Source organism: Apteryx mantelli, chromosome 6 (genome assembly GCF_036417845.1).
Source record: "Apteryx mantelli isolate bAptMan1 chromosome 6, bAptMan1.hap1, whole genome shotgun sequence".
NCBI lineage: Eukaryota > Metazoa > Chordata > Aves > Apterygiformes > Apterygidae > Apteryx > Apteryx mantelli.
This window is the reverse complement of record NC_089983.1, coordinates 32,990,289-33,006,017: the sequence shown is the minus strand read 5'-3', so window position 1 is coordinate 33,006,017 and position 15,729 is coordinate 32,990,289. Positions and strand designations below refer to the sequence as shown.

General features: G+C 53.3%; 1 protein-coding gene across 5 annotated transcripts in view; it reads left to right on the top strand.

The window, feature by feature from the left end:
- Window positions 1-417: 417 nt before the first annotated feature.
- The window catches only part of TTLL4 (tubulin tyrosine ligase like 4), a 31,089-nt gene continuing 15,777 nt past the window's right edge, over window positions 418-15,729 (top strand). For 4 of the 5 annotated variants that reach the window (XM_067299188.1, XM_067299186.1, XM_067299190.1 and 1 more), the window contains exons 1-6: window positions 418-485; window positions 10,371-11,758; window positions 13,037-13,149; window positions 13,662-13,725; window positions 14,816-14,940; window positions 15,543-15,653. In XM_067299188.1, the coding sequence (XP_067155289.1) occupies window positions 10,440-11,758; window positions 13,037-13,149; window positions 13,662-13,725; window positions 14,816-14,940; window positions 15,543-15,653 (1,732 nt within the window). In that variant the 5' untranslated portion in view covers window positions 418-485; window positions 10,371-10,439. The remainder of the gene's footprint in view (window positions 486-10,370; window positions 11,759-13,036; window positions 13,150-13,661; window positions 13,726-14,815; window positions 14,941-15,542; window positions 15,654-15,729) is intronic. The other variant, XM_067299189.1, reaches the window with a different exon arrangement.

The following is a 15,729-nucleotide window of genomic DNA, read 5'->3' as shown; positions in this document are numbered from 1 at the left end:
GCTGCAGTGCCTGCCTGCCACCAAGGGTCTGTGCCCCCGGGAGCAGTGCTCGAGGGCGGCGTTGCGGTGGTGCTGCCGACGTGCCACGGGGCTGTGTGCTGGTGCACGCGGGGACCGGCCGGGGCACTGCTTCAGGGGACACCCGTGGGTGCCCTGTGGGTGCAGGGGGCAGGGACGGCCCGGGGAACCGCACTGCGCAGGCTCCCCGCTCCGCCGCCAGGGGGCGCGTGGACCCGGGGCGGGGGGCGGGCGCGCGCGGTGTGCTGGGAGCTGTAGTCTGCGGGGCCGCGCCGGACCGGTAGCCGCGGTGCATGCCGGCATCTGTAGTCCCGGCGGCGGCCTTTGCGCGCGCGGCCGGGCGGGGTGCGTCACGTGGCGCCGCGGCCCCGCCCCGGATCCCTATGGTAACGGCGGGCGGTTCGGTGGCGGCGCGCGGGGAGCGGTGGTGCGGCGGGGCCCGGGGGGCCAGGCCGCCCGCCCAGCCGGTGAGTGCGGCGGGAGGGGGGTCCGCGCCTCCCCTCCCGCTCCCCCGCAAGGCGCGGGGCCCTCCCCGGGGCCCTGCTGGGAGCGGGGGTCCTCCCAGGCCTCCTTCCGTGGCGCGGGCCCTTTTCCCGGGGAGGGGCCCCTCCCCGCCCGACCCCGTTAGGAGCGGGTCCACCTGGAAGCAGTGCCTTCCCCCTCCCTTGGGGCCACCTCTGCGGAGCGGGCCCCGGCCCCATTTAAGGCCTCCGGATCCCTCCCCCAGAAAGAGTGCTCTCCCCCACACCCCGGTTCTCCCTTGAGGAGCGGGCTGCACCTTCCTCCCAGATGGAGCGGGGACCCTGCTACCTTCCTCCTTAAGGAACGGGCCCCTGCCCTCTCCCCCAGGACCCCTTTAAAACGGGGCCCACGTCCACAGCAAAGAGCCCCCTGTGCTGCCCCCCATCCCTGCGGTCCTCTCCCTTCCTGCTACTGCGGGGTCCTGGGCTCCCTGCCTTGCTGGGGTCCCCAGCCTGCCCTCTCGTCCTGTGCTTTCCTCCGCCTGTGGTGGGGGCACCCATGTGTGTCCCCGTCCAGAGGAGGCAGCTCCTGGGGCAGAACACAGTCTCAGTAGCATCTTTGACCCTAAAATCTTTTTATTAGAAGAAATGAGTAACAGAACGTGTTCCAGCATGAGCCACCAGGGAGGAAGAGGAGTTGGCTCTCCAGCTAGCTATGCTGAGTGAGCGTCCCTAACGGTACTCAGTGCTCTAGTAAGGATGGGTGCTGGGCTCAACAGGATCCATGCGGAGTGCTGAGGCAGCTTTGCTGTTAATCCATCCATCCAGGTCTTGGGCTGGCTGCTCCGTTGTCATAAAAAGGAGCCCATGACTCTGAAAGGTGAATGGCAGAGCTGCTAAAAGGAAAGTTGCGGCAAGCCTGGAAGCATTTCCTGAATGTCTTCAGGAATTGGGTTGGGAATCACAGGCACAGGGGGAAGCCTTGGTGTCCCATGTCAGTCTGCTTTCTCCCTGCCTGTGTGGGGCTGCTCCCCACTGTACTGTTACAGCGCAGGTTGCGGATTTCTCATGAGCATCACAAGTTCAGCCCTGCAGCTCCACATCAGAACCCTCCCAATGATGTGACTCCTCTTTCTCATTGCCACGTGCCCCGGACTGAACGTGTGTGTCTGGCGGCTCCCACTCAGAGCCCTGGGCTGTTGTGTGCTGCACAGGGATAACGTGGCTGGCACTTGGAGACTGAGTTTGACTCAGGCAGTTTGGAGGAAGTAACAGTCAAATGTTTCACTGCTTGCAGTTTTATCTAATAACTTTTCTACTCTCTTCGCAATTGTACCCAGTGGATTGTGAAACTTCTCCATACTTGTATTGCTCTCTTGTGGGAGTTTTTAAGTTTTGTATTAGGCAAACTTTATTCATGACAAATCAGACCTTCTCTGTCTTCAGTCAGGCCTGTGGCCCTTCTCTGCCCAGCAGGGATCGCTTTGCCTGAAGGACATTGACAAGGCCAAATGCCACAGTCCCAGATAATGTGCCCTGGGCCTTGTTTGTGGGGAACGCCTGTGTGGAGGTGTCGTGTCCCAAGTGTAGCAGTGTGGGTCTGGGGACTTGGCTACCATGCTGGCTTGGCTGAGCACCACTACCTGAGCTGTCCGTTCACTGGCGTTTCCTGGGTTCCTCCTGTGTGGCAGACCTGGGATTGCTTGATGGCTTTTTTCCAACTTGAATCTGTTTCTGCCCATGCTTTCAGCAATGGCTGTTCTACCCACAAGCTCTGAGACACCACTGTATGGAGGCGCTTGGGACTGGCAGTGGGCTTGTTGCAGTGCCTCCAGGTGCATCTTCCTCTCTCCCCGGTCAAGGCTGTACTGTCTGGCATTCCTTCCCTGGCAAGCTAGGAGGAAACTGGGGTTCTTCTTCCAGGTTATGTGGCTGCACAGAGGCTGTAGCTCTCCTCCTAGGGCAGCGGTGTGCGTGTGTGTTTCTGAAGTACTGGAAACTGGCTTTCAGATTGGCATGGGAAGGGTCCTCATCACATACTGAAGAACAGACCTGGGGGCTTTTCCTTCTGGTTTCAGGTATGTTTCAGAAAAAAGGTATCAAGAAAAGAGGAGGGACAAAGAAAATTGAAATGTTTTGAGCTAATCAGGCAGGTTCTGCTTCCTTGGTACATATTGCTGTTTTATGCTTATTCCACTCATCCTGAGTTTCCCATCTTTATTTTATTTCTGTGCCCAAGGCTGAGAGTGGGCCAGGATGTCTCAAACCAGACTTTTCTGTGCTGAGAGCCTGTCAATTCCTGCACTGGGGGTCAAACTCTCTCTAGATTTGGCTGTGTAATTCCCCCACACCTCTTCTCCTGTTGTGAAGCTAGATTAAGAACCCTGTCTCTTTGGTTTGCTATCCACTTGGATCCACCAGTGGAGATAATAGCAGAAAGATGCTTTAGACTGCTTAATTGAAATAGTCTAGGCTATAAAACACCCCATGCTTTGACTGGCTGTTTGTAAACCAGACTCATTTCCCCACTGTGGTTTATAGTGCGATACTGACAGTTGCTCCTATAGCTAAAAGGATGAGAAACTATGATACAGGGGCAGGAGTGAAGGCAGGGATTTCTCATCTTCATTGCTGAGGAGTACAGAGCTGTGGCTCTGCTGTCACTGTGCAGTAGGTCTTCCTTTGAAGGCCTGGGAGCTCTGTTGATGGAGAGAAGTTGATATTGATGGAGACTACTAAGAAAGTTCAAGGAAATGCCTTGGGAGCTTGTGGGGCTGAGATGCAGTGTTTTAATGCTTGTGATTCTCAGACTCTTTCTGTTCAACTGTCACGCTCCTCTGGGGTCTTGTGCTGGGGCCAGAAGTGACAGGGCTGTGAGTCCCTTCCCTGCGTGTGCATAGGGGCACACAGTGCCCTTACGCTGTGGGAGATGTCTGCCCAAAGGCTGCCTGAGCAGCATTGTGCTGCTTGTCATAGATTTTGCTCCGTGCTCTGGACCTTTTGCCTCTGGCTTTGCTGTGCTCTCCGGTCACAGTGAGGTCAGCGCTGGAGGCGAGTGCTGAGTCAGCCCTTTATTTTAGACTTCCCTGGGGCACTCCCTCTGTGACAAAGCTGCAGCCCTGGATTTTCTGCCTAATCATGCTGGAGTCCCTAACCTCATCTGACACCAAGCTCTGGCGTCCTGAAAGCAGTGAGGAAACTGCAAAGTCCCCTGTGGACTCAGATGGATTGAGCCTTCGTTCCTCAGCCCAGTCCGTGTGTGTGGAGGAAGGTGTCCGTCCTGCGCAGGGAGGAGTGTGGGCTCGCTTGCGTTTGCAGAGTGAAGTCATGACTAGAATCCAGCTCTCCTGTGTCTTGGTCCTGTGCCCTGGTGCCCAAAAAGTCTACTTCCCTCCCCATCGTGTGGTGAGTGAGAGCGCAAGCCGGAGCTGGTCTGCTCTTGCAGCCTCTCTCTGTTTAATTAAAGGATTGCTTTGGGAAGTGATGCACTCTTCACACATTCTTTGTTTAGCATGAGGTGAGGTTCAAAGCCACAACCATTGAATTAAAATGACTAGCCACAGCATAAATGTAGATTTAAATGCCAGGCACTAATGTAATCCCTGGATGCATGCGGAATTTGCTGACACATCTCAACAGTGGGTGGGCATCTCACTGTGTTCTTTTTTTGACCCGAGTGGCCAAACAAAAACTTGTTGTTTTGCAGTCTGCCCTAGTTAGGAAGGAAACTGGTTATCATCCTATATCTCTGGTTTTGCAACTAACCTTTGGTTCTTCAGGACAATACTGGAGCTGAGAGAGAGGACTGATGCATAACCGCTTTGTAACGGAGCGTGCCATGCTCTTGGTCCCTGTGCCGCATGCATTTCTTTAGAGGCTGGGCTGTAGCTCTGTCTCTGAGCTGTCTTAGCATCCCTCACAGGCTTATTCCCATGGCCAGCAGAATCCTCTGCTCTTTATCCGGAATTCACAGGTGGTCTTGTGTGCTGCCTCATCTCACCTGGCGGTGTGAGACTGCACACTGGTTTTGAGGCTGCTTCTTGTTTCCTGGAGTTGATGTAAATGAGGGATGGTTTCTGTGCTGTTGAAACGTGACACCTGATTTGCACCTGATTACCAGGTGTAAGATCAGCTTAGGTATTCTCAGTAAATTGGTTTTAGATCAATGTGTTTGATTTTGTTTGAAAGTTGTTTAATTTTTTGAAGGAGTCCAAATCCTTACTTTGAAATGTATATTGAGGTTTAAAAACTGTTTATACTGCACTGTTGTTAACTTTCTTGTTCAAACTTTGGTCAAAAGTGGCAGACTGAAGTTGTGCCCTGCGATGGTATATAAAATAGTAGCAAATCACAGTTGTTTGACTTCCCCCCTCCTTCCCCCTGCCCCCCTGTCTTCCTCTCATGACTTTTGGATGCTTGAGGCTGGCAACACTTTATCAGGTCAGCTTGTAGCTCATATGTTTGCAAGCTCTTGTTATTTTAAGAGTGTCACAACTGCATTTAAAATAACCTTCCCAGTAAAACTTGCATGACAGAGGTATAGTCTGCACACCCAGGCTCTTAGGGACTCATTAGTTCTCTTAAAAATGAGTGTGTGAGGAGCTGCGGCATTGCTGTTGCAGGTGTGCACAGTGTGCTGCATGGCCTGCTGCGAGGAGGACTGGGGCAGAGGGAGTTCTGTTCTTCCACACACGCTTAGTGGGGACTGCAAAGGCCAGGGCAGTTAGTGTCCCTGCGTGCTTGGGATGTGACACTTGTAAAGGCTTTGGCAACACTCTAGCTGGTGTCCAAAGCTTGTGAGCAGGCTGTGCAATAATAAAAGATACTAGCTAAATCATTGCAAGTGGGTGCAGCTGTACGATCACTTTAACAGTGACATCTTTAGCCTCTGTAGTTATTGTGTGTCAATAAGTCCAAGCCAGACTCCATTAATTACTAGTAATGATGCTTGGACTTGACCTCCAGCTCTGCCAATTTGCCCTGGGAGTAGAGCTGGGCTTTTCCCAGCTCATGTTTCTGCAATAAAGTTTACAAATGTAGCTGTATTGCTGTTATGGGAGCCAGAAAGGACTCCTGCTCACTTGTTTTGTGGTTGGGTTGGCAGAACTAGTGATTGCATCAAGCTATGACCTTCTTCCAGACCAAAACACTGTCAGAGGCACAGGCAAGTTAAATGTAAAGGGACCAGTTTTACTGGTCAGTGACCAGAGGCAGTTTACCTTAGGGCAGGTGATGTGATTCCTGCCCAGAGCCACGAGGATGCTCCAGCTGCTGCTCTTGCAGCCGCAGCCCAGTGTGTGAAGGTGCCTCTGTCTCTGCTGGTTCTTCCTGACTTTGGCAGCTGGTTCATTGAGCTGTCCTTGCAGTGAGGACAGGAGCCCTGATGATGAGGGAGAGCCATGGCTCCAGTCAGAGATGTGTAGTCCTGGTTCATGCATGGTTTTGGTCTTGCCTTGACCCCAGCTCATATTGCAGCTGTAGAAACCCTCTCTGGCAGCAAAGCCAGCCCAGAGAAGCTGCCCTGTGTGTCCTTGCCAGTTCGTTTAGGTGCCCCCCACCTCCTTGCATGACCTCCTGGGGAACCAGACCCAGGTTAAAACTGGCCAGGTCAGGATCTGGTCCCTGAGCTGGTTTGCAGTGAGCCATCAGAGCTGGCTAGGCTGGCACAGCAGAGCTGGGGCAGGAGTGAGGAGCCGAGGGCAGGGAGGGGAAGGACCGCTTAAGCCATTGCTGCTGCCCTGGCACATCCTGATCTACCCTGTGCCATGCTGAGCCAGCTCCCCTCTCTTTGCTGCACCAGTGTGTCAGTGGCACTGTTATGCTTAGCATGTCACATCATCCTTGGGGACATGGGCATAATTCCCAAACAGCCTCCTGGGAGATGAACGGCATATCATGCTATGCTTCCTTCTGTCCTTCAGCTGGCGCAAGGAGCAAAGCTGTGCCTTAGAAAGCTCTTTGCTTCGCAGGCGTATTCCCTGGGGCTGCCCATGGCCTGTTCCTCTTTGTACTTCCTTGCTGGGAAGTTTTGCTGTAAAGTGGATAATAATGTGCTCTGAGTTTACCTGGTTTGAACTTTTTGGCTCTATAAGGAAGCACGTTTCTGCAATCTCTTAGTATCAAGAATGCTTGAGAGAGAGTTGGTGTGCCATTCCTGGGGGTTTTATCTCTGGTCCTGCTGAGTTGTTTTCTGATCTTGCTGGTTTACTTTTTTTTTTTTCTTTCTTTTTCTCCCTTCTGCCATACTCTACTTTCTGTTTCCTTTTATCTTTCCTGCCCTTGCTTTCTAAGGTCTTGGGACTCCATGGGGAAACAGCGGCAGTTACTATCTGTTGGCATAATCCCTCGTGTGGAAGCTCTGTGTGAAAAGCCCTGCCTTTTTCTTCTGCAGCTGCTGCTTTCCTTGTACCCCCTGCCCTGTGCCAGTCCAGCCGCTTCTGCCCCTCTGTGGCAAAACTGATCTGGTGTGGGGGGGAAAATTCAGCACCCTGTGGGGTTGGTTTCCAGCCGCTGCTTTTCCTGCTGAGCTGTTGGTGGCGGCGGCAGCCACATCTCCGCTTTGGCAGCGCTGTTGGCGTCTCCTGGGTGCCTCCCTGCGGTACCCTGTATGCTTAGCACATCGATGCTGCGGTTTTCACTTATTCTAGAGCAGGGCCACACAAGGTTTCTGCTGGCATAGCTGTTACTCATGCATTGTACCGCTGCGTCTATGCCGCTGTCTGATTCAAGTCCCTTGTTACAGCTTCATTAGGACAAATCACTTCTATTTTTATGGCAGGATGATTCATTCATAGCTGTAAAGCCCTGTAGGAGAGGAGATATGGGTGATATTCACTGGAGGCTAGTGTTGCAAGGTCATTCGTAGCCAGGTGAGAGCACAGGCATTGGCCAAGCTAGGAAAGGGCATGGTGAGTCCTCGGTGAAAGCAAACTGTGGGTGGGGACATTGCGGACTTTCATTGGCCCCCTCCTATTTTTGCTTTGTTCTTTCACATCTGCCCTTGCTGCTCTGCCAGGATCGCTTTGCGGTTCAAGTATGCTCGTGGTGTGGGTGCATCAGAGAGCCAGTATGTGGAAGCCAAGCTTAGGTCACTTATTTACCAAGGGGAAACTTGATCCGTGCGGGTTGTGGCATCTGAGCTGCAGCCTCTTTGCTTTGTGCTAATCGCTGTGAATGTCACAACACTGCGGAGTTTGCTGGGTGCAGATCAGGTAACACATTACAGCTTAATTTTGCACTGTGCGTGGGATTCCTACTCCTGGGGCCACGCAGAGTGCTGTGCCTCTTGCTATAGCTGCAGAGGGTTTGGAGCCCTTTTGGGCTGCAGCTTGCAGAAGGATATAGCTGCCCCATGACTTGTGCAGCGAGATGCCTCTGAGTCTTCCTTGGGAGCATCAGGTTTTGCGGGAATGCTTGGCATGACCGTACAAGTGCTAATAAGCAGTGCAAGATGACTTGCAGCTGAGGGTATCCTGTCCATAACATGCTGCAGGGCCTTGCAGCTGAACAAGGCTGGATGTCAGTCAGATTCGGACACTTGTCGCCCTGCTCAGCTTTGTACCTGGCGGTGGTGCTGAGCAGGGCAGAGAGCCCATCCTCTGAGCGAGGTTAGCACCAGGCATCTCAAAGCATGACTGCAACAAGCTCTTTTTTATGCTGGTGCCCTGGTCACAAAGAGCAGAGAGAGGCCAGAAGCACTGCTGAATAAAGTGTCCTTGGGTTTGCAGGATCTCGGAGACGTCCCTGCAACCTTCCGAAGTGAGAAAGGGCAGCTGGACAGCACAGCATGTGTGCAGCCATGGGTGGTACAGCATGGAGCAGACCTGACCCCCTCCCTGCCTCCTTGCAGAGCTTGGCAGGGTCAGAGCTCTCCTTGTGGGCGTATCGCTCCTGTAGGATCCTGCGTGGGGTGTTCCTACCTTGTGCAGCAGCCCCGGCAGCATCTGATTGGGATGCTGCTGACCTGATTTGAGCTCACACTGGAGACTGGGGGCCTGATTCACAAGTTGAGCAGGTCTTGTGGGTTCCTGCAGCAGTTCAGGCTTGCTGGGAGGTCTCTGCAGGGTGTATGTCTGTGCAGCGTGCGAGTCTGTCCCTGCGGTGGGCCTGAGTTGCTGTCGTGGTGCTGTGCAGCAGCCCTAGCATCTAGTAGCTACCATTTAACTGCTGCAGGCCAGCCTTGATTTCCAGATGGGAAAGGTGTGTATTGCAAGAAAATTAAGAGAATAAGTGGTTGTTGATGCTCTGCTTATCCTTTTTCTTTTATGCTTTCTTTTTAATGTACAAGCTTGTGAGAGCTGAAAGGTGCAAAGCAAAAGAAAGCCAGTAATTCAGCCTGCTTAGGATACAAATTCTTATCGCAGCAGTATCCAGGGGCCCTCCAGGCATGTGTTAAAGCAAGACAAATATCTGGCACATGGTTTGTTTTCTTTTTTCCCTTTCCCCAGGCAGAAGGATCTTATAGGTGTGGTGCAGTAGCTGGTTTTAGGAGGATTTAGGATGCTTCATCTGTGCAGCTCTGTGGTCTGCCAGTTGCTCCTTGCAAGAGACTCTTCTGTAGGATTGCTATTCAGAGGAAATATGGGTATGGTATTGCCAGTCTGCTGTAAGTAATGAGACTTTTTGTTAGAATAGCCCTACTTGCTATTTTGCCTTCCTGTTCCTGAGCTGTTTAAGATTCACTCAGCTCTCTCCGAGCTTTTCTGTAGGGTCACAAAATTAAGAAACTTCTTCCTTTTAGAAGCAAGAGCTGAGCTTCTCACATAATTGTGTGACCTTTGGATCTGAGGTTTTAGGAAAACAAACAAACAGGCATTTGGGGGCTTGCAGTGGAGTCAGGAGAGCTGGCAGTGGAGCGCGCAAAGTACTTTGGAGAGACAAACCCATGTGAATGGGCTCTGGCTGTCGTGCCAGGTCCGAAGCAGGCGGGCGAGCTGCCTCTCCTTGCAGCCAGAGTTGCTGTTTTGTGATTGCTGCTTTGCAGCCCTGGCTGGCAGCCAAGGAGTCCTTTTCATTTATAAAATAAAAGCTTTTGTGTGGACAGTACTTTTCCCAGGGCCTAAGTAAGGTTAAGTTGTCCTTCCTTGCATTTGGTTTCGTGTGAGATATGGGCTCTTTATTTGAATTGGGCCCAGTCCCAGGAGACCCTCCGGGAGCTAAGTGGAGAAATGTGTTTTTTCATCTTGCCTGGAAAGCAGCTTGTATTCTTCCCCATCCAGCAGCAGAGCTAGGCCTGGCCCTCGAGCCCTGTGGTGGTGGTGGTGGGGCAGATGGCAGTCCACACAGCCAGCTCCACTCCAGCAAGTCGGCTGGGCTGCAAGGAAAAGTCACACTACTGAAGTTGTGGCTGCAGCATGTGGTCTGTGTGCAACTTGGCCAGCCTGTATTTTGACCGCAGAAATAGCCAGCTTTGTTCTACTATAAATGGGTAGTGAGGTTTGGGGAGCAGGGGAAAGTGTGAATGCCTTTGCGGGGATGGAGCAGCTGGCAGGCTCTCTCATCCTGGTAGCTGTCCTGACTCTTGCCTGGGGCTGTCTGTTGCCTTTGAGTGGTGGCTGAGTTTCGTGGCTGACTTTGCCTTTAACTTCACTGCCTTTGTTTGGCTAGGACTATACAACATTAGTGACCTGCTGGCATTATGAGCCCTCCAGCTGGACAGGATACTGCCTCTCTGTCTTGCTTGGAGCCAAACTGAGGCCTCAGAGGCAAGGGCCTGCCTGAAAGACAACATAGACAGAGGATTTGGCTGGCTGCCTCTGGGAGAAACCACTCTCTTCCCGCTAGCCCTTGCTTTACCCCAGAGCTGTCCCCTGCCCCTGCTGGGACCGGGAGCTTCGCCACACGGGCTCTGCCAGGGTAACAGTGCCTTTTGTGCTGTCTCCTTTGTTGCAGGCCGGCAAAGATGCTGTAAACAACTGACTACTTCTGTGCTGGCGTTCGCCTCCTGTGCTATGGCTCTACATGGCCTCTGCAGGGCCAGAACGCAGTAGTCCAGGCCCCAAACGGGAGAATAGCTTCAGACTTGGGTCAGGCACCCCGCAGGCAGAGAGAGTCCTGCAGCACCGGGCCTATCACCTCACTCAGCAGCAGGTGAAACCTGTCTGGAATATAGAGGGGAAACATGTGAGTACTTTCCAGGATCACAGCCTGCTGCTCTCAGGGATCAGTCCGCAGCAATCTTACTTCTTTTACCCACCGTCATTATGTGACACGCACCCTGGTGAAAGCACTCTCCCGAGCCTGCCCTTGGCCCAGCCCTGCCCGGACCTCAGTGGGAGCACTCTGCTCTATCGGCACTCCAGCCTCCGATCCAAGCCCTACAGGTTTCCTTTCCGAAGCTCCCAGGACACCAGCTCTGCCACGGGAAGGGTGATGTCCTCCTTGCTGATGGAGCCCTGCCTGTTGCCTGCACTGGCTGAGGAGCGCTCTGGGCCTGAGGCAAAAGGCTCTGCCATTGGCTCAGGTAAGCAGGCTTCCAGCTCATACAGACCAGTGCTCCATAATAACTCCTTCCTACGGCCAAGCAATACTCAAGTGCCTTTGCCACAGTCACCAGAGATCAAGAAACTGAAGAACACCCACAGCTTTACTGCTGTCTCCTGGCCCCACTCCGGAGATGGTGGGGACTGCTCCCCTGGCAGCCTTGTGAACAGAGCAGTGAAAAGCAGCAACCTTGTTTCAGAGCAAACCACCATCCCCTCCCTGACATCTGTGCCCAGCAGTGTGATCCTCAGGAAGGACCGTCGCTCTTGGCCACTGGAGGATACTGAAAGGAGACTGCAGAGCTTAAAGGACAAGAGGCCAGAGATCAGCCTCACAGAGACTGTGCAGAAGCTAGCTGGACAGGTTACTGTGAGCAACAGCTTTGGACATGAAGTCAGAAGTTCTTGCCTTATGAACATGGGCAGCCTGTCCAATAGGAAGAGCCGGTGGGGACAACACATTATAGCACAGCTCACCCCAAAAGAAACCATTGCCCCCCTGAACCTGGAGATGGGTAGCCATTGCCTTAAAGGTAACTCAAGCCTTATAGGCACCGATGGTGCCGTCATCTGCACTAAACGGATCAGCGTTCATCTCTTAGCCTCACGCACTGGCTCCCCCGACCACAGCACTGACTGCCAGCTTGTGAATGTACTGACCATGCACAGTGGAGACCAGGCAGTGAGAGCAGAGCCTCCACACCTTGCTGCTGTCTCTGAAGTAGCAACTCGGATATCCACCATCCAACTGGAGAAAGAAGGGAAATGCTCCCAGGCTGTGCTCCCAGGAAAGCTTGAGTAAGTAGAGCAATTGGGGAGGAGGGGGACTGTGGTGAGATTCATTGGCCTGGTCTGGCCTTCGTGTCTGTGCAAGTTGTGAGCTGGGAGAGACTGTGCCACAGGCACTGCTGGAGTGGCTGTAAGGGCAGCCACAGGCAGCATCTGTGAGCAAAACCCATTTGATGCATCCTGGTGCTATGGGATCCTTCCTTCCACTCCCAGCTTTACACTAGCTCATGGGGTGGTGCCAAGCTCTTCCACCTTCTCCCTCAGCCCCAGCTTCCTTGGTGTGGCTGCTCTTTCTGATGCAACATGGAAATGCTGTGTGGTGGCAACACAGCCCTTCCTTCCTTCTGCAGAGGAAAGGAGTCTGGAGCAGACTCTGCTCTTTCTGCAGCTCCCCTCTCACCTGTAGCATTCCTGCTCTCCCACTGGAAGCCACCTTTCTCCTGGCTTCCTGTGCACTGAGAAGGCAGCACTTGGGACTTGACAATACCTCAGATGCCCAGGGGAGGCACCCTTCTAGCTGACTCCTTGCATGGTTGTGGAGCCCTGCTTGCTGTGGAAATCTCTGCAAATGGACATGTATTTCAGGTGAAGCCTACTGTCAAGCCAGTTCCAGCAAGGCTTCTGCTGGGCAGAGGCACACGATGGCTGTAGGAAATGTGGGACCTTAGTGCATAAAAGAACATGGAAGCGATGCAGGATGGGGGATGCGGGGCAGCAGATTTGGGTGGCACAGGGGCACAGCTCCCTTCCCAGTCCTTGGGAAGGGGGAAAGGATCATACCTTGAAGAAATGCAGAGGCAGAAGATGAGGAGCATGAAAGGGTGGGAAGGTGACCTCCACAAGATGCTGCAGAACAAGACAGCTCTTCTGCCCATCTGTGGATAGTGACCAACAGTTAAGAGCAGAATTGCCAGTAACAGTGTGTGATTCCATGGGTGCTGAGGCTTTATCTTCCTCCAGCCAGGAAAGCATTGAGGGAGGCGTGGCCAGGGCTGATGGCTGCTGTGGTGCTACCGTCAGACACCCTCTCCCAGCAGGGTGATCTGCGCCTCTTTCCCTCTTGCTGCTCCAGAAAATATTCTCTTACGGGGTGCCCAGGTCCTCTGCATCTTACTGACTGCAAAGGGCTGTACTAGCGCTCGGGATGAATGCTTGTATGCCAGCACAAGGGAGGGCAGTGCTGTCCCTCCCCTGCTCACCTATCACACACTGCATCATGGGCTCTTGGTCTTTTGGCCTGGGAAAGCATGTGGCCGCTGCCTGTAAGTGTGATGTTGTTTGTCCCAGTGTCACTGCTGGGCAGTTGCCGCTGAAGCTGAGCCATCCCGAAGAGGATACGGAGGAAGAACTTCCTGATGGCTTGGATGAGAGCTGCAGCCAGGAGGAGGAGGAAGAGGACAGTGAGTGCTGGTTTCCCAAGGCGGGCTGTGCCCCATGCCTTATTGAGGTGGGGGAGTGCAGGGGTGTCGGGGAGTGAGGTGTGAGCACAGCTGCCTTCCTGCACTTGCCGAGGGCTGTGTTCTGGGGTAGCAGTGCTTTTGTCTTGCTGGGAAAGCTGAAAATGGTGCCCTGTCTTACATTCCTGACATCATTTTGGGATGACTTGGAGGTTCCTGCTAAATTGCTTTTGGATGCAGCACAGGGAGGAGTTACACAGACTCCACTGGGGAACAGACTAGCGTCTGCTGTCATCCTGCTCCAATACTTGTCCAGCTCCTGTGTGCAGGGCTGTCAGCTCCACCCTCTGCCCTGTGTCTTATGCCACCAAGATGTGGGTGAGACTCGGGATCAAGGATTTGGGACAGCTGTGAAGGGTCTGTCTCCAGGATCATTGTCTTCCTCTCCTCCCTGATTAACTCTGTATGTGTTCACCCTCCAAGGAGACCAAACCTGAGTCTTTCCCCTCCTGCAGGTGAGTCAGACACTTCCTCTGTTGCTGGTCTGTCGCCCAATGGCTCTGTGGCTCTTATTTCCAGGTTAGTAGCTGTAATTTGTGCACTGCAGCGTGGTATCTTTGTCCAAACTTGTCCATCTTTGCCATCCCTGATGACAGAGGGCAGCTGTAGCATACAGGGGAGTGGAGTGGATAAAGAGATAGGCTTCCCAACCAAAATGAACTTTTTTTTATTACCCTAGAAACCAAAGCTTACCTCTCTTCCTACAGCCTGCATAATGCTGAGGGTGCATCCACCACAGCAAAACAGGGGTCTCAATTTCACTGCAACTGCCAGTCACTGGGTTAGGTTTACTGGCTTAAATTGGGATCTTGCAGTGTCATTGCCTTGCAGATGCATTGGAGCAGGGGGATCCTGGGCCAGAGATCTCAATCACCCCCCAGGGTCTTGTGTCTCAGCTTTGCATCCTAGAAATAAGTCCTGGAGCCTGGATTTTTCTTTAGCCTTTGGAAGGGGGTTTCTCTGGGGAGGATTGGTCAGCAGGAGGGGCTGTGATGGGGTCATCTGGGCCCTGCCTCTGTGACTCCTGACACACCTTTGGGGGAGCTGTTCTTGTCCATCCAGCAGTGAGAGCTGGTCCTTGCAACTGTGCTGTTCGTGCACCAGGGCCACCTTGGGCTTGCTCTCTGCTCAACAACTTGTTGCCTTCCATCATGTCGTAACTTACTTGGAGATGAGTAAGGCTTACTGTGAGCAAGTGTTGAACCTCAGGATGCTGCATGGCCTGCCAAGACACCGTGAGTTGGAACGACATCTCCTGGCAGGGCTTGGCTAGTGAGCCTCCCAAGGCATCTCCCACGGCAGGTGTGGGGAAGCAGCGCTTCAGTCAAATGCCTACTGGAGTGGGGAAGGCTGGGTTCTCCAAGGGATGTTGGCCACATCTCCTGCGAGGGCTGAGGGCTGGGCTGACCTTGAAGCCTCTGCAGCGGCTTCTGCCTTCGGTTTCTGAGCACACGTGAATTTCTGGATGCTGGGACATAAAGTGGCCCCTGCATGACTGTATGTGTGAGTGCTCCAGGGGATGGCACTAAGCACTGGGCCTGGCTCTGTGCTTGCTCCCTGTGCTGCTTCTCACCTTGTAACCAACTGCCTACTGCTTCTTCTCTCCTAGGAACTGCATCAAGTGCCTGACCCCACCAGCTGAGGCTCAGGAGCAGGTGCCCAAACCAGCTCTTGTCTGCAGTTTATTCCCTAATGTGCCTCCAACCATCTACTTCAGTACTCGGGATGAGAGAGGTGAGCTGGGGTCTGCTTCCCTGCAGTGGGATAAATGTAAATAGCAAACAGCAGTGCCAGTGCACAGCCAGGAGCTGGCAGCTCCCCTTCACCCCTTCCATGCACCACTTCCATGCACCACGTGACCCAGCACCACTGTGAAACCAAAGGGCAGAGTAAAATTATGGTGGCTCCTGCAGCCTGGAGCATGAGTGAGGCTGCTGAGACAGGTATGACCAAGAACAGCATTTGCAGCAGCATTGGGCAGGGGATGAATGAATGGTTCAGGATACTGGATCTCCCCCAGTTGTGGGATCTTCTGCTCCATTCTAGTTCTGTTAAGGGGGTTACATACTGCCCTCTGAAGCCCTGGCCTCTCTTCAGGCCTGAATGGTTCATGACTCTTGTACCAAAACATGGGAATTGCTCTGGGTGAGAGCAGGTCCCAGGTTTCCAGCAGGAACACATACATGCCATTCTGGGCTGCCTGATCCTTGGATGGGGCTTCTGCTGTGTCCCATGGCCTACAAATGCTCATGCATATGTTCAGGATGGGTTCAGCTATAGAAACATCAGGGTGTTATGCTTGTTTTCCTTCTGTCCTTAACTCTTTGCCTTCCTAGTGGAAAAGCTGCCTTGGGAACAGAGGAAGCTGCTGCGATGGAAAATGAGCACAATCACACCAAACATAGTGAAGCAAACCATTAGCAGGTCCCACTTCAGAGTCAGCAAGAGTAAGTTGTTGGAGGCTGGCAGCATGAGATTTGTTGTGTCCTCCACTGCTTCCAGCCCATGGGTGAAAGAAGGAAG